The sequence below is a fragment of the Cherax quadricarinatus genome, chromosome 95 (genome assembly GCF_038502225.1).
Source record: "Cherax quadricarinatus isolate ZL_2023a chromosome 95, ASM3850222v1, whole genome shotgun sequence".
Taxonomy (NCBI): domain Eukaryota; kingdom Metazoa; phylum Arthropoda; class Malacostraca; order Decapoda; family Parastacidae; genus Cherax; species Cherax quadricarinatus.
This window is the reverse complement of record NC_091386.1, coordinates 4976435-4997730: the sequence shown is the minus strand read 5'-3', so window position 1 is coordinate 4997730 and position 21296 is coordinate 4976435. Positions and strand designations below refer to the sequence as shown.

The window sequence follows — 21296 nt, the reverse complement described above, 5'->3', positions numbered from 1 at the left end:
TTACAGTGCTGTATAGGCATGCGTGTCCAAAGTTCGTATTTCCCACTTTAGCTTAATTAACCGAAGACATTTACAAAAAAATATAAATAAAGATGACCTCAATCTGGCAAAAAATTTAGAGCTTATCATAAGGAACATCTAATAACAGCAAGCAATACTAAAATAGATCAAGTGTTTCAAAATTAAAAATTGCCATGGTCACACTGACAAGATGTCCTGATCTGTACATAAGTGCCTTTTGTCTGTGTTCCAATGTTCAAGAATGTACACAAATAACCCGCACATAAAAGAGAGAAGCTTACGACGACGTTTCGGTCCGACTTGGACCATTTACAAAGTCACAAGTCACAAAGTCATGGTCCAAGTCGGACCAAAATGTCGTCGTAAGCTTCTCTCTTTTATGTGCGGGTTATTTATGTATCGCTCCAGTCACGGTATTGTGCCTTTTTTTGTTATTCAAGAATGTACTTCTGTACATCGTGCACTGATGCTGTAAAATACATATACACATTACTCACATTCAGGAAACTTAGGACGACATTATGGTCAGTCCTGGACCTTTGTCAACTCACAACATTGTGACTTGATGATGATCCAGGAAGGATTGAAATGTCATCACAAATCTCCTCTCCTATATGTCGACTATTTTTGAATTGTTCCGGCCACAGAATTGTGACCCAAGTGACTGTATGTACAAAATTACTCACTGTTATTGCTTAATTAATCTTAAGTTAGTCTTAAGTTTGGCCAAAATGCTCTGCATAATTGTGGGCTTTCTACATGTACACCCAGATGTTATTCACCTTTGTTTGTACATTGTATCATGCTGAAATAAACTATTATAATTATTATTACGTCTCTTCTTTGCTGTTAACCCGTAAACGGTCCAAGCAGATCTACGTTCACATGTGTAGTGCTGCAAAAGTAGATCTACGTTTTTTACATATTTTCAAATATAACAAAAAAAAATAGATCAAAATTTTTTTACACATTTTCAAATGTAAAAAAACAAAAAGATCTTTTTTTTACATACTTTCAAATGTTGAAAAAACGTATATATACGTTTGGACCGTTTACGGGTTACACTGTCATGCCTGCTGGTCATGCCCACCACACTGAAGAAAGTAAGACGCACCATTTTAGCAAGATACAAGTCCCACATCTAATTTCATCAGTGTGAAGCCTGTAGGCTTACAACCCCTATGTTTTGATGTTTTTTTTTTTTTCAGTTTCTACGATGACTGCATGAGTTTTCCATTCGTCATTCAGCAAAGAGGTGGTTAGACCACCACCACTTGACTCTTCTCTGCTCCCTCCTTACTAGGGATCAAACCTGACCTCTCGTTCATCAGGCGTGTATGATCCTTATGGGTTTAACACACCACAAATACAATACAGTAACAATCCTTCCTTGACAGCTCGCTAAACAAACACACCGAGTGAAAAAACTAATTACGTATCCAGTGGCGGACCTACATATTTAGCGCCCTGAAGCATGAACTGTTGTGGGGGGGCCCTTCACAACTAGCAACAAGGTCTGGGTAACTACTATTATCTTCTTCAGTGGGGTTGTTCCACAACAGATTGCCACAAAAATTTAATTTTTATCATAAATGTTAATAGTGTTTTATTTTATACTAAATATGTTTAGAAACATCCTTAATTTCAATGTTTTTTCGTTTACACTCAGCGTACACGATACTATAATAGCCTTTTAATTTTTAACTATTATTTTGTATTGAATTATACATAATTAATATTAAAAATAAAAAACTTCTTATACAGTAGACCCAAAATTTTAAGCAATGTGGATTAAAGTCACTTCTGGGGCCCCCTTGGGGATTAGGGGCCCTGAAGCTTAAGGTTCATTATGTAGACAGCCTGTACTGTCTGCACAAACAGCCTTGCTGTCTGCCAGCTTAGTTCATATTTTGCACCACTCAGGTGCTGCCCTCTGGGCCTGTCCAAGTCTGTGGGAGGCTGGTCCCACACTCTCTCACTCTCACAGCGGCCTGACAGCAAGACAGAAGGCCTACTAGCTCTCTCTCGTGGGATGGCCCTCCCAGGCCATGGGCACAACACACAAGCCTGTGTACTCACCACGACTTTTCAGTAAACAAAGAAGCCTCCGAGGACGTTTATCATTAACCACCCACTTTCAGCTCTACCAAATAATCCTTTATAATTAGTTTCATACTAGATCTGTACCTGTATCACCAGAAGATCACACTAATGCACTACAATATCAACAGCCTCAGTGCCGGCAAACTAAATAACGTTTGAATGCACTAATGGACAAAATCCATAGCCGGACAACATTAGGAAATAATGAAATTAGTTAAATCCAGAATTTTTCATTCTTCTTATGGTCCTCTGGGTAAAATCATTTCAGATTTAAAAAAGTCCATTAAATCAGTTATTTTTGTTAATTTTATGAACGATTATAGATTTAATGGATAAGGTTGTTTAATCAGTATCTTAAACTATTGTTTCAGTCCTGAGTAAATTTAGCCTCAGATTCAAGTCAAAATCAAATTACAGTGGTACCTTGGGATACGAACTTTTTTCGTTCCAGAAGGCTGTTTGAGTGCTAATACCGAACGAATTTGTTCCCATGAGAAATAATGTAAATTAGACTAATCTGTTTCAGACTCCCAAAAATACACTTACAAAAGCACTTACATAAATACACTTACATAATTGTTCAAGTTTTGAGGTGTTCATAACCCGAGGTACCACTGTATTTACTTCTTTGTCCAGTACAATGTCTCCATGAGGAAGTGGAACAGAATTCTTCCTCCGTGTCATGCGTGTCATAAGAGGCGACTAAAATGCCGGGAGCAAGGGGCTAGTAACCCCTTCTCCTGTATATACATGTATTACTAAATTAAAAAGAAAAATTTTTGTTTTTCTTTTTAGGTCACACTGCCTCGGTGGGATATGGCCGGTTTATTGGAAAAAACTACAATGCACAGTTTAATGGGCAATCAACTTTAATGGACAACCCCTTCCACCCCTACTAATCCGTTCAATCGAGGGTTCACTGTATGTAGATGGGAAAATAGTTAGGATTGATTTAAAATACTGTTATGTGAAAAACCTAAATTGACATATGCAGCTGTACTGTGGTGTCCACATTTAAGAAATATAACACACACACCCAAAAACAGTTAAAAAGACATGCCATACTGTGCATACAAGAATTAAAACTACTGTATATATACTACATAAAGAAATTAAAAACTCTGGGAACCAACAATAAGGAGGACAAGTGAGGACAAACAAGGATAAGCGAGGACAAGTGAGGACTAAGCAGCCACAATTGTGTTCGGATTTTTAACCGTCTAGGATGGCCCATATAAGTCAGTGCATCATCGAGAACTCATATTTCCATTGGGGTCCTTCAATCTTGTCCCCCAGGATGCAACCCAATCCAGCTGACTAACACCCAGGTATCTACTTGCTTGATTACTAGGTAAACAGGGACAGCAGGTGTAAGGAAGCACACCCAGAAACAGGTATGCAGAAAAGACAGACTTGTATACAAACAGAGTTATAGAAGAGTGGAATGAGCTCTAATATGAACTGTGTAACGACAAAAAAAAAGGTACGACAAGTAGGAGATAAGAGACCAAAATATCTAGCTCTCCTATGGTTGGGTTGAAGCAGAAAAACCCCCAAAACAAGTCTCAGGAAAATCACAGTTAAGAAAAATATTGCAATAATATTGGTAGAATTATAGGCAACACATTAGGTAAAAGGACACAAATACACCTAACGCAACATTTTATTGTGGCAATGTTTCGCTCCCCAGGAGCTTTGTCAAGCTGGAATGAATTGACGAAGCTCCTGGAGAACGAAACATTGCCACAATAAAATGTTGCATTAGTTGCACTTGTGTCCTACCTAACAAAAAAAAAAATATATTCCAAGCTGAAAAGTATTTGCAATAGCCAGCAATTATATTGCCATATTTCTACAGTAAGCATTTGCAGCAACATACAAGTGCTTGTCCTGGCTATTATTTGTTACTGGGCTATCAGAGTTATTCCCGGGTAACAGTGAAAATAAGACTTGTAACAAACCAGAAGATAGAAAGAACATTCTTGGAAGAATGGTAAATGGGTAGATTATTGCCACACACTGTATACTATGCAACAGTATACTGCTAACTTCGTCTGCCTCCCTTACAACACATGCAAAGAAAATGTACCATATTTTATGGCATCGAACATGCTATTTTTTCCCCCAAAATAAGTCTTGAAAATTTACGCAGTGTCTTGGAGGCCAAAATTCCAGTTACCTTTCCTTTTTCCAAAAAATTTAACCAAAAAGAATTGGGGGGACATCCTCAACACCGGAGCGCCTTGTTCGCCGTAAAATATGGTAAATGAATACCTTAATTCCTGAAATATTTTGCCTATGCAGTAGGCTGGCCTATGGCCAGGCTCCAAGAGTAGAAACACACTCAGAACTCATCAAAGTCTTCCTCAGTTACTTCTGCTGCCTGCAATCCATTCTCTGTATTGGACTGAAAAAGCCTATTGTATGTGCGAAATGTTTCAACAACAGCGATACCCAACTCTTTCACGTGTTTCTTATTTATTAACCTGTCATTATTTTATACCCATAGCTGGGTTGCTAGCGCACTTGGCTCACACACTGAGGTCCAGGGCTTGATCCCTGGTATGGGTGGAAACATTAGGATGCAGTTCCTTAAGACACCTTCTGTCCATATTCACCTAGCAGGAAAATAAGTACCTGGGTGTTAATCAACTGGTGTGGGTCGCATCCAAGGGGACAAAATTTACGTAATTTACCCAAAATGGTGTACATATGCCATTGATGTCAGCTAGGCCTGTATACTTTGTACTTGTACAAATAAAAGATTATTATTATAGTAGTTAAAAAGAGAAAAAAAATGGGTTCCAGATCAAAGAAATACAGATGGAACAGAGACACCAAAGGCATGAGTAATGTCGTAACTGGAACACATGTTGAAATAGAGAAAGACAATAATCTTACGCGAGTTTTTTTTTTATAACGCATTAGAATTTTTGAAGCAAGCAATGCAGAAAACAGAACATACAATTTCAGGCAAGTAGATAAGACAAAGTAATGAACAATACAAGAACGTGAGAACTGTGATTCTTCTTAAGAGAGGAATGACGGATACACTACTTTGATGAGTTCTGAGACTTTCCGTGCTCCTGGAGACCGGCCCTGGGTCAAGACGAGGTAATTATATGCCACAACCACAAGCAATTTTGTATTCTATGTAATAAACTAGAGTATACAAGCATAGTTCTTTACTCACAAGAACACCACAAGCATAGTTCTTTACTCACAAGAACACCACATAGTTCTATACTCACAAGAACACCACAAGCATAGCTCTTTACTCATAAGAACACCACAAGCATAGTTCTTTACTCACAAGAACACCACAAGCATAGTTCTTTACTCATAAGAACACCACAAGCATAGTTTTTTACTCACAAGAACACCACAAGCATAGTTCTTTACTCACAAGAACACCACAAGCATAGTTCTTTACTCACAAGAACACCACAAGCATAGTTCTTTACTCACAAGAACACCACAAGCATAGTTCTTTACTCACAAGAACACCACAAGCATAGTTCTTTACTCACAAGAACACCACAAGCAGAGCTCTTTACTCACAAGAACACCACAAGCATAGTTCTTTACTCACAAGAACTCCACAAGCATAGTTCTTTACTCACAAGAACACCACAAGCATAGTTCTTTACTCATAAGAACACCACAAGCATAGTTCTTTACTCACAAGAACACCACAAGCATAGTTCTTTACTCATAAGAACACCACTAGCTTAGTTATTTACTCACAGGAACACCACAAGCATAGTTCTTTACTCACAAGAACACCACAAGCATAGTTCATTACTCACAAGAACACCACAAGCATAGTTCTTTACTCACAAGAACACCACAAGCATAGTTCTTTACTCACAAGAACACCACAAGCATAGTTCTTTACTCATAAGAACACCACAAGCATAGTTCTTTACTCACAAGAACACCACAAGCATAGTTCTTTACTCATAAGAACACCACAAGCATAGTTCTTTACTCATAAGAACACCACAAGCATAGTTCTTTACTCACAAGAACACCACAAGCATAGTTCTTTACTCATAAGAACACCACAAGCATAGCTCTTTACTCATAAGAACACCACAAGCATAGCTCTTTACTCATAAGAACACCACAAGCATAGTTCTTTACTCATAAGAACACCACAAGCATAGCTCTTTACTCATAAGAACACCACAAGCATAGCTCTTTACTCATAAGAACACCACAAGCATAGTTCTTTACTCATAAGAACACCACAAGCATAGCTCTTTACTCATAAGAACACCACAAGCATAGTTCTTTACTCATAAGAACACCACAAGCATAGCTCTTTACTCACAAGAACTCCACAAGCATAGTTCTTTACTCACAAGAACACCACAAGCATAGCTCTTTACTCACAAGAACACCACAAGCATAGTTCTTTACTCATAAGAACACCACAAGCATAGTTCTTTACTCATAAGAACACCACAAGCATAGTTCTTTACTCACAAGAACACCACAAGCATAGTTCTTTACTCATAAGAACACCACAAGCATAGCTCTTTACTCATAAGAACACCACAAGCATAGCTCTTTACTCATAAGAACACCACAAGCATAGTTCTTTACTCACAAGAACACCACAAGCATAGTTCTTTACTCACAAGAACACCACAATCATAGTTCTTTACTCACAAGAACACCACAAGCATAGTTCTTTACTCACAGGAACACCACAAGCATAGCTCTTTAATCACAAGAACTCCACAAGCATAGTTCTTTACTCACAAGAACACCACAAGCATAGTTCTTTACTCACAAGAACACCACAAGCATAGTTCTTTACTCACAGGAACACCACAAGCATAGTTCTTTACTCACAAGAACACCACAAGCATAGTTCTTTACTCACAGGAACTCCACAAGCATAGTTCTTTACTCACAAGAACACCACAAGCATAGCTCTTTACTCACAAGAACACCACAAGCATAGCTCTTTACTCATAAGACCACATAGTTCTATACTCACAAGAACACCACAAGCATAGCTCTTTACTCATAAGAACACCACATAGTTCTATACTCACAAGAACACCACAAGCATAATTCTGTGCTACCTGGTAAAACACTACAAAAACACCTCCAGCATAACTTTACTCCCCAACCACACAATTAATTACACACACAAGACACACGCACACAAGACACACAACACACACACACACACACACACACACACACACACACACACACACACACACACACACGCTATACAACCTTTTCATTACATAAGCCTCATCCCTTACCAACAGCTGCAATATTCTACTCTGTACATTAACATTAGCTAATTAATGCTTAAAACACCTTCGAAAATTAATATTAACCCACTCAACCTGGTTAGTAATAAGCAAAAAAAATGGTAATTATCCAGTTTTGAGTGCAGTAGTATTAAGAAGCAAAACATGTAAGAAAATCTATAGGATTACTTGAAAGGTTATCGAAAACAAGGTCGCAAGTATTGTTACCTACACAGAGATTTTTGAAGCCCTTGTGAAGTCTTCTCTTTCCCATTCCCAAGCGAAACTCGACTTGGGAACGTCAAACGTGGGCCAACGAGCGAAGCATGTTGATATCTTGGCTACACGCGCTTGTCTACTCCCATGTATTAGCCTTCCTGGGCTCTCAATGGCAACACTGCTGGCAGGACAGTATTGCTCCTCAGCAGTTCCCACTTACTGCCTTCATAAACAACAATAGTTTTCCATCAGTTCCTAAGCTTCCTTAAATCCACCTTGATGGGTACAATACTCTCCTTACACTAAGAAACTTTCTCACACTCTTTAAGCAGTATTATACACTCTACCCTGATTTTAATTCGTCCACTGCTGCCCTCTTTTGAATACAAGGACTGCCAAATTGAAAAATAAGCCTTAAAATGTATTCTTAGCCTTATTCCTATGGCACAATAATGCTCTCGAGTTTAGATCACATTGTAAATACATATACAGTGGACCCCCGCATAACGATTACCTCCGAATGCGACCAATTATGTAAGTGTATTTATGTAAGTGCGTTTGTACGTGTATGTTTGGGGGTCTGAAATGGACTAATCTACTTCACAATATTTCTTATGGGAACAAATTCGGTCAGTACTGGCACCTGAACATACTTCTGGAGTGAAAAAATATCGTTAACCGGGGGTCCACTGTATTGTACTGTACAACAATTCTTACCATTCTAAAGCTCAGAGATTACAGTCATAAGTACACAGCATCGGTCAAAAATTTGACAGTTTTTGCCTATTCAGAACTTAGAAAAAACTAAACATGCAGCACTAACTGAAAATTATACTCACAAGGCACTTAGTATATCTCTCCACTATCCACCTCTTTACTGATAAATTATGGCAGAATATATCCTGTCTACGGAAGTAACTTTTTGAATTATCTAACACACAACTAGCTATTTTCCTGACTCCCAAAAGAAGAGAGTAAAAGAACAATGCATCAAGATGTTTATGCAAAGAATGATAGATATATGGGAGTATAAAAGTGACACGAAGACCTTTCCATGCCCCTGTAGACCTGCCTCCTAAATGTAGTACCAGAAGGCCCCACTTTACAGCGCTTCACTAACACAGTACCGTAAGGTCCCGCTTCACTAATGCAGTACCGAAAGGCTCCGCTTCACTAATGCAGTACCAGAAGGCCCCACTTCACTAATGCAGTACCAGAAGGCCCCACTTCACTAATGCAGTACCAGAAGGCCCCGCCTCACTAATGCAGCACCAGAAGGCCCCGCTTCACTAATGCAGTACCGGAACGTCCTGCTTTATAGCGCTTCACTAATGCAGTACTGGAAGGTCCCACTTTACAGTGCTTCACTAATGCACTGATTTTCAATTATACTTATTTTTCAATTATTCAGATTTCCTACAATACAGTGGACCCCCGCATAACGATTACCTCCGAATGTGACCAATTATGTAAGTGTATTTATGTAAGTGCGTTTGTACGTGTATGTTTGGGGGTCTGAAATGGACTAATCTACTTCACAATATTCCTTATGGGAACAAATTCGGTCAGTACTGGCACCTGAACATACAGTGGACCCCCGGTTAACGATATTTTTTCACTCCAGAAGTATGTTCAGGTGCCAGTACTGACCGAATTTATTCCCATAAGGAATATTGTGAAGTAGATTAGTCCATTTCAAACCCCCAAACATACACGTACAAACGCACTTACATAAATACACTTACATAATTGGTCGCATTCAGAGGTAATCGTTATGCGGGGGTCCACTGTACTTCTGGAGTGAAGAAATATCGTTAACCGGGGGTCCACTGTATATGTATATACATTCACTACTCACTGTAAATTAAGGATGAAAATACTTTAAGGTAAGCAATGTACATACTGCATAGGTTCTTTTTAGGCCTAGCTCTATTGCTCACTTAATATATGGTAGTGTAAACCTGTTATCAGGCTTTTATATGCATTTGAAAGTAGAAAAAAAAACTGTTTCACTTTACAGCAGTAGCCTAGAACTTAACCTGCTGTATAAGTGGGGCCCTCCTGTACAGCAGTAGCCTGGAACCCATGCTGTATAAGCAGGGACCTCCTGTACAGCAGTAGCCTGGAACCCATGCTGTATAAGCAGGGACCTCCTGTACAGCAGTAGCCTGGAACCCATGCTGTATAAGTGGGGACCTCCTGTACAGCAGAAGCCTGGAATCCATGCTGTATAAGCAGGGACCTCCTGTACACCAGTAGCCTGGAACCCATGCTGTATAAGTAGGGACCTCCTGTACAGCAGTAGCCTGGAATCCATGCTGTATAAGCAGGGACCTCCTGTACAGCAGTAGCCTGGAACCCATGCTGTATAAGTGGGGACCTCCTGTACAGCAGAAGCCTGGAACCCATGCTGTATAAGCAGGGACCTCCTGTACAGCAGTAGTCTGGAACCCATGCTGTATAAGCAGGGACCTCCTGTACAGCAGTAGCCTGGAACCCATGCTGTATAAGTGGGGACCTCCTGTACAGCAGAAGCCTGGAACCCATGCTGTATAAGCAGGGACCTCCTGTACAGCAGTAGCCTGGAACCCATGCTGTATAAGCAGGGACCTCCTGTACAGCAGTAGCCTGGAACCCATGCTGTATAAGTGGGGACCTCCTGTACAGCAGTAGCCTGGAACCCATGCTGTATAAGCAGGGACCTCCTGTACAGCAGTAGTCTGGAACCCATGCTGTATAAGCAGGGACCTCCTGTACAGCAGTAGCCTGGAACCCATGCTGTATAAGCAGGGACCTCCTGTACAGCAGTAGCCTGGAATCCATGCTGTATAAGCAGGGACCTCCTGTACAGCAGTAGCCTGGAACCCATGCTGTATAAGTGGGGACCTCCTGTACAGCAGAAGCCTGGAACCCATGCTGTATAAGCAGGGACCTCCTGTACAGCAGTAGTCTGGAACCCATGCTGTATAAGCAGGGACCTCCTGTACAGCAGTAGCCTGGAACCCATGCTGTATAAGTGGGGACCTCCTGTACAGCAGTAGTCTGGAACCCATGCTGTATAAGCAGGGACCTCCTGTACAGCAGTAGTCTGGAACCCATGCTGTATAAGCAGGGACCTCCTGTACAGCAGTAGCCTGGAACCCATGCTGTATAAGCAGGGACCTCCTGTACAGCAGTAGCCTGGAACCCATGCTGTATAAGTGGGGACCTCCTGTACAGCAGTAGCCTGGAACCCATGCTGTATAAGCAGGGACCTCCTGTACAGCAGTAGCCTGGAACCCATGCTGTATAAGCAGGGACCTCCTGTACAGCAGTAGCCTGGAACCCATGCTGTATAAACAGGGACCTCCTGTACAGCAGTAGCCTGGAATCCATGCTGTATAAGCAGGGACCTCCTGTACAGCAGTAGCCTGGAACCCATGCTGTATAAGTGGGGACCTCCTGTACAGCAGAAGCCTGGAACCCATGCTGTATAAGCAGGGACCTCCTGTACAGCAGTAGTCTGGAACCCATGCTGTATAAGCAGGGACCTCCTGTACAGCAGTAGCCTGGAACCCATGCTGTATAAGTGGGGACCTCCTGTACAGCAGTAGTCTGGAACCCATGCTGTATAAGCAGGGACCTCCTGTACAGCAGTAGTCTGGAACCCATGCTGTATAAGCAGGGACCTCCTGTACAGCAGTAGCCTGGAACCCATGCTGTATAAGTGGGGACCTCCTGTACTAACAGCTGGTCAGCTCATTTACAAAGCTCCTCAACACACTGCATGTTTTTGCAAATGTGGCTCATTGAACAGCACATGATAAAGCCTTAATGGTATATGACATTCAATTATGGATGCACTTTCAACTGCATTAAAAAAAAAATAATCATGCTATGAGTACTGCAGCCTCATAAATAGCTTACTGTATCATCAAAATTACCCAGTTCACAACAGCTGTAAATGACAAATGGCAATAGATGGATGAGCATTAGAGACTATAAAGAACAAAAAGGCACAATACTATGACTGGAACAACACACAAATAACCCACACATAGGAGAGAGAAACTTTTGACAACATATCGGTCCGGCTTATACCATTTACAAAGTCACACTTTGTAAATGGAACGTTGTCATAAGCTCTTCTCTCCTATGTGTGGGATATTTGCGTATCTGGGCATTAGAGATTATGCTTAGAAATCAACAAGAAAACAGGGAAGGTGGCGACAATGTTAGTTCTTGGATCTACCAACATACAATATTTACAAGGTTATGATAAAATTTGTTTGGATTTTTAACCTGGAGGATTAGCCACAAAGGATAACTCAAGAAAGTCAGTATGTTACCGAGGACTAACTTATTTCCATTGGGGGTCCTTTAATCTCGTCCCCCACAATGTGATCCAAACCAGTTGACTAACACCCAAATACTTACTGCTAGGTGAACAGGGATAACAGTGTAAGAAAACATGCCCTATGTTTCTACTCGGCCAGGAATTGAACCCCGGACACTCAGTGTGAGGCGAGAACTTTGTCTACTGAACCTACCAACGTTCCTTATCCCCCCCCCCCCAGAAAATACCAAATTGCCAATCATTATTACGGTTATTTCTTTCAACACATCGGCCATTTCCCACTGAGGCAGGGTGACCCAAAAGAGAAGTAACACTGTCATTATCACTCCATCACTGCCTTGCCAGAGGTGTGCTGATGCTACAGGCATTACTGTTTTTTTTAACAGCTGTCTCCCACCAAGAAGAAGAAAGCACAGCCACCATTATTCATTCAAAGCTGTCTTCCCAGGAGTATAAATGACCTTACAATCAATTACCATCTGACCACAATATCTTGCTCCTCCTCTGGTGATTATTATTACAATTATTATCATCAATAATGTCTGGTTAATACCTTGCAATAGACAAAAAGCTATGTAGTTTTAATACTAGCCCAAGTTTTGCCCAAAAATCCTGTGTCCTACGAGCTTTCTGATTAGTACAGTATTTTATATTTTGTATATGCAATGATTTAAAATAATCTAATTATCATCATTTTTTATTATTTCTGTTGTTAATATTTAGTATACTGTATTCACAAAATGCTAAACCCATGTGGGCCAATCAGTGCTGGGCTGCCGAGTGGCTTGGAGAATCTGGCCTCCACAACTCCGACCAACGCGGCTTCACTGCTTCGTATGAAAAAATAATGGTACTACACTAATTCACTCATGCCGTAGTATTTTTTGTAGTCTCATGTTAGAACTTCACTTGATGTTTTTACAATGACAAGCCACTACTGCAGTAATGTTCAATAACAGCTCAACTGAGAATGAACTAAAAAAAGGTAAAGATGTAAGGAACAAGAACCATAGTACAGAGTGAAAATAAATGTCAAGGAAATTATTACTACTATATTCATGGAGGGTGCTAAACTTAAAAGGATTATACAGCAGTGCACAGTGGGGCATAGAGATGGAGGGAGAGGCAGAGATGAAAGGGAGGGAGGGAGAAAGATGAGAAGGAGAGAGAGAGATGGGAAAGAGAGATGGGAAAGAGAAAGAGAGATGGGAAAGAGAGAGAGAGATGGGAAAGAGAGAGAGAGAGAGAGATGGGAGGGAGAGAGAGAGAGAGATGGGAGGGAGAGAGAGAGAGAGATGGGAGGGAGAGAGAGAGAAAGATGGGAAGGAGAGAGAGAGAGAAAGATGGGAAGGAGAGAGAGAAAGATGGGAAGGAGAGAGAGAGAGAAAGATGGGAAGGAGAGAGAGAGAGAAAGATGGGAAGGAGAGAGAGAGAGAGAAAGATGGGAAGGAGAGAGAGAAAGATGGGAAGGAGAGAGAGAGAGAAAGATGGGAAGGAGAGAGAGAGAGAAAGATGGGAAGGAGAGAGAGAGAGAAAGATGGGAAGGAGAGAGAGAGAGAAAGATGGGAAGGAGAGAGAGAGAGAAAGATGGGAAGGAGAGAGAGAGAGAAAGATGGGAAGGAGAGAGAGAGGCTCAACCTCTTTCAACTGACTAATAGAATATTTGATCCTTTTATATTCGTTGTAAACTCCTAAATTTACACTTACACTCCCCTAAGCGACTGTATATACAAAATTACTCATATTGTTGCCGCCTTATTAATCTTAAGTTAGTCGTAAGTGTGCCTGAAATGCTCTACATATATTGGGGGTTTGCAGCATGTACACCCAAATGTCATTCTCCTTTGTTCAAAATGTTCGGTGATCTACCGTGCTGTGAAAGTGGTGGAGGGTGCACCACATGAGCACACTGGGGGTTAAAGAATTTAATATAAAATTAGACTCGTCTTCAGCTGGCCGCCTTGTTTCCACAACTAGAAATTGAGATCTCAGTTATGCTTCCATGTGATAGAAAAGCATTTAGTATCATATACATATGTGGTAAACTGCATCAACAGTCACAACAGAGAACTAGATAAAGAAAGCTCATGACCTAATGCAAAGGCACGATGACTGGGTAATGGGGTACTACCTAACACTGAAATGCCAAGGTCGGACCTGCCTAACATAAGCCGGTTAGCCTACTGCAGTGCTCCTGCATCACATGATACAAATGCAGTTATATGGGACCTATATCAACCCTGTCACTATCATGACCCCTGAAATTAAGTGCCAAGAGTTGTGATTTAAAAAATTTTAAGAGGGAGATCTTTTTTCCAAAAGTAACGATGTCAAAAATGAGAAATTTGACACAAAACTCGCAGAATAACACAGGTGCATAGATGGCAGTCTGGGCACAATTTACACATTGAAGATTTCACCCATATTGAGTCCTATTTCAAGCCAATTCCATTAATCAACTTAACCACATTCCTAGCTATTTCACTACTATGCATTCCTTTTTAATGACAGAGCACAAGAAAACATCCATTCAAACATCAAAACAATTCTACTATTAGATAAAACTCAACAAATTCCAGTTAAAAAGTCTCAAACAAACACTGCAGGCATTCCGGCCACTAAAGCAACCTATGGTCTGTTCATTAACCATGACCCCAGGTTTCTCCTATATAACACTTGCCCTTCAATTTGAAGCCATCACTACAAGCCAAAAAACTGAAGTTTTACTACGTTTCTTGGATAATAAAATATAACTAAGAATGACTGGTCATGGTTTAGGTCATCCAAATAATTGAAGCGGATTCATAATCTTTTCTGAGACTAGACAAAGACCTAAAGCAATACATCCAATATTGATCCCCCAAAATCATTGGCTAACAAAAGAGATACCTGGTACACATTTGGTTTTAATAAAGTTGTTGTGGGAGGAAGAAAAAGTCCACTAGCCCTTTGTGAGAGGGCTAAGTCCCCCAGAGGGGCTAAGTTCCACAGAGGGGCTAAGTTCCACAGAGGGGCTAAGTCCCTCAGAGGGCTGAAGGCCTGAAATATACCTAGTAAAAGCCTATATAACACTGGGAGGACGGAGTGTACCCTTCCTCAGGAAAATTGCTAAAAAACAAGTATTTCTGCTACTCTGAGCCCTTTTCAAACTACAGTGGACCCCCGGTTAACGATATTTTTTCATTCCAGAAGTATGTTCAAGTGCCAGTACTGACCGAATTTGTTCCCATAAGGAATATTGTGAAGTAGATTAGTCCATTTCAGACCCCCAAACATACACGTACAATCGCACTTACATAAATACGTACACTTACATAATTGGTCGCATTGGGAGGAGATCGTTAAGCGGGGGTCCACTGTACTTCCAGTCCTGAAACTGACCCAAATCATCTCTGTTTTCACTAGTGTGTCTTCCATTCTATACCCAGAAGCAGCCAATGAAACAATAAAAACCTCCCTAGAAAACCTCGAAGTTGCAATATGAATAAAACAGAGTCAGAGATTTGCATTTCCCCATCATGCACTACATGGGGCAGGATTTCTTTGTATACCGTGCGTATTCACCACACAGACCCATTCTCTCAGGTCTAGACCAAAATTTGCCGCTTGCAAGTAAATAAGTAAGTTTATTCAGGTATACACAAATACAGTTACATAGAATTATCATACATAGCAGCATATGTGTAGAGAACCTAGGATAACCCAAAAAAGTCAGACAGAGTGGCTTATTTCCATTTGAAGGAGCCGTGCTTAATACATAAACCGCCCAAAATGCCCTGGCATGACAGTGGCTTTCTTCGTACTTAGCTGATCAAAATTGTAAATACACATTGTACCCTTGCAAAGAAATAAAATATTTATTCTTATTTTTATTTTCCATGAGCGACACTGGCATCAATAACAGATCTACGGATGAAACGGTGGGGGAGGGAGTTACCGTGATGCATCATACAACCTACCAATTTTCACCGTATCCATCTCATACCATCACCAGCTCATTCTCACGTTCTTACATTTAACAGTGATGAATTAGACACTTGTGTAACACTTGGGTATCCTTATTGTGGAAGTGTTTTGCCAACCAGTGGCTTCCTGGTGATTGTGTATTATTTATCACCTGTTTGCAATTACTGCAATATGTTACCATGTTTCAGGTAATCAGTCCCTCAGCCTGGAGTCGATGGGTTCAGTTCACAACACTTACGTGTTGAACAAGTGTCTAATTCATCAATCTGTCAGTTCTTTGAGCCAGTAACCTACATAACACTACCTACTTATCCTTATGTTGTTACACTAATTTAATAATGCCCAATAAAAATATTCACACTCATTACACTAGCCACGGCTTTTATGATAAAATCGCTAAGTATGGATAATGTATATAAATGGTAATTAAGATGGTGTCAATCGTAAATTAAAGAATTTGCAAATAAACACAAGCAACCAAATCAACTATCATTTCAAAAATATTTCAACATCGCATGACGTAACAAAAACACAGCAGAACCCCCGTATCAATGGATTCAGTTTCTGCTGTTTCAGTTATCCACTATTTACTGTAGCCCAAAAATAATTTCGCTTAACAATGACCCCAAAGAATGAAAATAGCAATGATGGCAGTTCTTCAAAGCCTAAGAGAAACCATGAAGAGTTTCTCATCAGTGAAAAAAAAATTCTCGGCTTGTTGCGAGTAATTTATCAATTAAAATTTACCATAGGTAAGTACAGTGGAACCTCAAAAATCTAACTGCTCCCAACACAACCAATTATTATGTAAGTGTATTTTTGTAAGTGCTTTTATAAGTGTATTTTTGAGGGTCTGAAATGGACTAACCTAATTTACATTATTCCTGATGGGAATAAATTCATTCGGTAAAGGCACTCGAACAGCCTTCTGGACCAAAGAAAGTTCGATATTTGAGGTTCCACTGTAAATAAAAACCGGTATGTATAGCATTCGCTACTATCTGCAGTTTTGGATATCCTGGAGTTTACCTGGAGAGAGTTCCGGGGGTCAACAACCCCGCGGCCCAGTCTGTGACCAGGCCTCATGGTGAATCAGAGCCTGATCAACCAGGCTGTTACTGCTGGCTGCACGTAATATAACGTACGAGCCACAATAAGTCTTGGAATGTATTCCCCGCGGATATCTGGAGTTTCTGGAGTTTATCTGGAGAGAGTTCCGGGGGTCAACGCCCCCGCGGCCCGGTCTGTGACCGGGCCTCCTTAGGTCAGTGTCCCAGGATGCGACCCACACCAGTCGACTAACACCCAGGTACCCATTTTACTGATGGGGAACATAGACAACAGGTGGAAAGAAACACGTCCAACGTTTCTACTCTGGCTGGGAATCGAACCCAGGCCCTCGCTGTGTGAAGCCAGAGCGTTAACCACCAGGCCACCAGAGCCCCAGGATGTGACCCACACCAGTCCACTAACACCCAGGATGTGACCCACACCAGTCCACTAACACCCAGGATGTGACCCACACCAGTCCACTAACACCCAGGATGTGACCTACACCAGTCCACTAATACCCAGGATGTGACCCACACCAGTCCACTAATACCCAGGATGTGACCCACACCAGTCCACTAATACCCAGGATGTGATCCACACCAGTCCACTAACACCCAGGATGTGACCTACACCAGTCCACTAACACCCAGGATGTGACCCCCACCAGTCCACTAACACCCAGGATGTGACCCACACCAGTCCACTAATACCCAGGATGTGACCCACACCAGTCCACTAATACCCAGGATGTGACCCACCCCAGTCCACTAACACCCAGGATGTGACCTACACCAGTCCACTAATACCCAGGATGTGACCTACACCAGTCCACTAACACCCAGGATGTGACCCACACCAGTCCACTAATACCCAGGATGTGACCCACACCAGTCCACTAATACCCAGGATGTGATCCACACCAGTCCACTAACACCCAGGATGTGACCTACACCAGTCCACTAACACCCAGGATGTGACCCACACCAGTCCACTAACACCCAGGATGTGACCCACACCAGTCCACTAACACCCAGGATGTGACCCACACCAGTCCACTAACACCCAGGATGTGACCCACACCAGTCCACTAACACCCAGGATGTGACCCACACCAGTCCACTAACACCCAGGATGTGACCCACACCAGTCCACTAACACCCAGGATGTGACCCACACCAGTCCACTAACACCCAGGATGTGACCCACACCAGTCCACTAACACCCAAGATGTGACCCACACCAGTCCACTAACACCCAGGATGTGACCCACACCAGTCCACTAACACCCAGGTACCCGTTTTACTGATGGGTGGAACACGGACAACCGGTGTAAAGAAACATGCTCGATGTTTCTACCCTTGCTGGGAATCGAACCCAGACCCTCGCCGTGTGAAGCGAGAACTTTAGCTGCCAGGCCACGGTGCACCGTGGAAATAACACATCAGTAACGAAGAATAAAAATAGTCACCGGTACATGATACTAATCCTCGTTAATAGTCAACGGAACACAAGGACCTCAATGAAAATAAGTGACATTTTTACGTTATCCTAGGTAATTTACTATGCAAAATAACCACAGGGAGAGTTGAATGATATCTCTAGGCCTTTTGTGTTGCAATCATCTTCAGGAGCTTGCAATGTTGCAGGAACGAGTGGGAGGTCTGGGTAGATTCATCCAGGGCAGTGGCTCCCAAACTGGGGGTAATGGTAGAGTAATCGTAGGTAATGGTAGAGTAATGCTCTCTCTAGACTCTAGAAAGAGCATTACTCTACCATTACTCTACCATTACCCCCAGTTTGGGAACCACTGATCCAGGGGAAGGACTCTAGCTAGAATCGACCCCGATTTCCTACTCATTTCTGCAACATTGCAAGCTCCTGAAGATGTCGACTGCAATATAAAAGACCTAGAGCTATCATTCAACCTCTCCTGTAGTTAATTTGCATCTTTTGTCGCTTGTTCGTGATTATTGCAATGTGTTACTATGTACAATAATTGTACTTGTGTGTACCTGTACCTAAGTAAACCTAATTACTGCATTAAATTCATGGAGAGTACTAAACCCTTAGGGTTTACTAAATCCTTAGGGGTTAATTTCTCATTCCCACAGGAATGAGAAATAGTTAACTAGATTAAAGGTCCGCAGATACAATTCCTTGAATCAAGAGCCCTTCGCTAGCATCAAGGAACCTCCCTTGACAGGTACCTACTTACTGCTAGGTGAACACTGACAGCAGGTGTAAGGTAACTAACACCCAGGTACCTACTTACTGCTAGGTGAACACTGACAGCAGGTGTAACTAACACCCAGGTACCTACTTACTGCTAGGTGAACACTGACAGCAGGTGTAACTAACACCCAGGTACCTAATTACTACTAGGTGAACACTGACAGCAAGTATAAGGTAACTAACACCCAGGTACCTACTTACTGCTAGGTGAACACTGACAGCAGCTGTAACTAACACCCAGGTACCTACTTACTGCTAGGTGAACACTGACAGCAGGTGTAACTAACACCCAGGTACCTACTTACTGCTAGGTGAACACTGACAGCAGGTGTAACTAACACCCAGGTACCTACTTACTGCTAGGTGAACACTGACAGCAGGTGTAACTAACACCCAGGTACCTACTTACTGCTAGGTGAACACTGACAGCAGGTGTAACTAACACCCAGGTACCTACTTACTGCTAGGTGAACACTGACAGCAGGTGTAACTAACACCCAGGCACCTAATTACTACTAGGTGAACACTGACAGCAGGTATAAGGTAACTAACACCCAGGTACCTACTTACTGCTAGGTGAACACTGACAGCAGGTGTAAGGTAACTAACACCCAGGTACCTACTTACTGCTAGGTGAACACTGACAGCAGGTGTAACTAACACCCAGGCACCTAATTACTACTAGGTGAACACTGACAGCAAGTATAAGGTAACTAACACCCAGGTACCTACTTACTGCTAGGTGAACACTGACAGCAGGTGTAACTAACACCCAGGTACCTAATTACTACTAGGTGACCAAATCTTAAAAAAATTCACAAAAATAAGCTTAATTTATTAATTAGGAATCCATGAGCACCTAAGGACCACAATGTTACTAAGCCACACTCCTGGCTTGCCCTGGGTTATTATATGGGTTAATAATGTTAATAATGTTAATAATGAGCTTTAATACGAGTTAATTAGGTTATTTAAGGTGAAGGTTTGAAACCTATCTACTACACGATGCTTGGTAAGACTACACCTAATATTTTCCATTATATGGGTAATTTAATACTTTAAATGGTATTAATGTAAACTCTGGATGTATATACACCGAGATATACACATAATAGTTTATATTTGGTGTGTATATATGGAGAGAAAGAAGGTTAGGTATCCCCGGTATCCCTCCCTCCCATTACATTATCTCCCACCCAGCCACTGTGCTCCAGATCCAAGGTGGCGGAGCCAGCAGCTTACCAGAAAGAGCGGGATGGTGTATTAGCAGCAGCAGCAGCAGGAAGCAGAGTAAAAGAGAGTGAGACGAGTGCTGGACAGTCATCCCACCATCACCAGGGCCACAACAAACCCACCTTCAGGCTCCGTCCCTTTCACCTCCACACACTCCTTATTTCATCTATTAAAACCTCCCGGGGAGGCCTCCACGCATCGTTTCTCCCCTCCATCGCCTCCATGTCACCTCCCACCTCACTCACCTTGTAAAATTCCGACGGGAATACCAGGATTATAAGAATTTAGGGCAGCGGATGGGAGTAAAAACAGACGGACTCCAGCAGTGCTGCTCCACCATACATAATAGCAACCACAAGCGCAACCTTAAGAAAATATACCTAAAATATACCTAAAATATACCTAAATATACCTAAAATATACTTATACATACCTATGTCTAAAATATACATAAATATACAGAGAAATTTCACCGTACTAATACGTACGGTGAAACACCTAAATTACTGAGAACAGTTCATGTCCTTTGATATGTATTTTCTGGAACCCAGGAGAGATATATGATGATATATACTACTTGGAATATCCTAGAGGGATTAATAGCAAACTTGCACACGGGAATTACTTTTTAAGACAGCAAAAGACTCTGCAGGGGATGCAACATTGAAGTGCAGGGATGCCATGAGTATACTGAGACAACAGTGTCAGGGGCCCAGGACTGTTCAACTGCCTCCCAGCACGCAAACCAACGTACGAGCCACAGCCCGGCTGATTACCAGTAGACCCCTGACTGTCTTCAAGACCTCTGGCTGTCTTCAATACCCCTGGCTGTCTTCAAGACCCCTGGCTGTCTT

General features: G+C 41.7%; 1 protein-coding gene across 6 annotated transcripts in view; it reads right to left on the bottom strand.

Moving 5' to 3' along the window:
- Positions 1 to 20787, bottom strand: part of bur (GMP synthase burgundy) — a 94085-nt gene extending 73298 nt beyond the window's left edge. For 2 of the 6 annotated variants that reach the window (XR_008409384.2, XM_053798752.2), the window contains exons 1-2: positions 20452 to 20587; positions 7636 to 7845 (exon numbers count right to left, since the gene is read on the bottom strand). Coding sequence is in view for 2 of the 6 variants with exons in the window: in XM_053798752.2 (XP_053654727.1) it covers positions 7636 to 7677 (42 nt within the window). In the remaining 4 variants the exon portion in view is untranslated. Of the gene's footprint in view, positions 1 to 7631; positions 7846 to 20451; positions 20608 to 20687 lie in introns of those variants that run through there. The other 4 variants (XM_053798753.2, XM_053798755.2, XM_053798756.2 and 1 more) reach the window with 4 other exon arrangements.
- Positions 20788 to 21296: the final 509 nt, after the last annotated feature.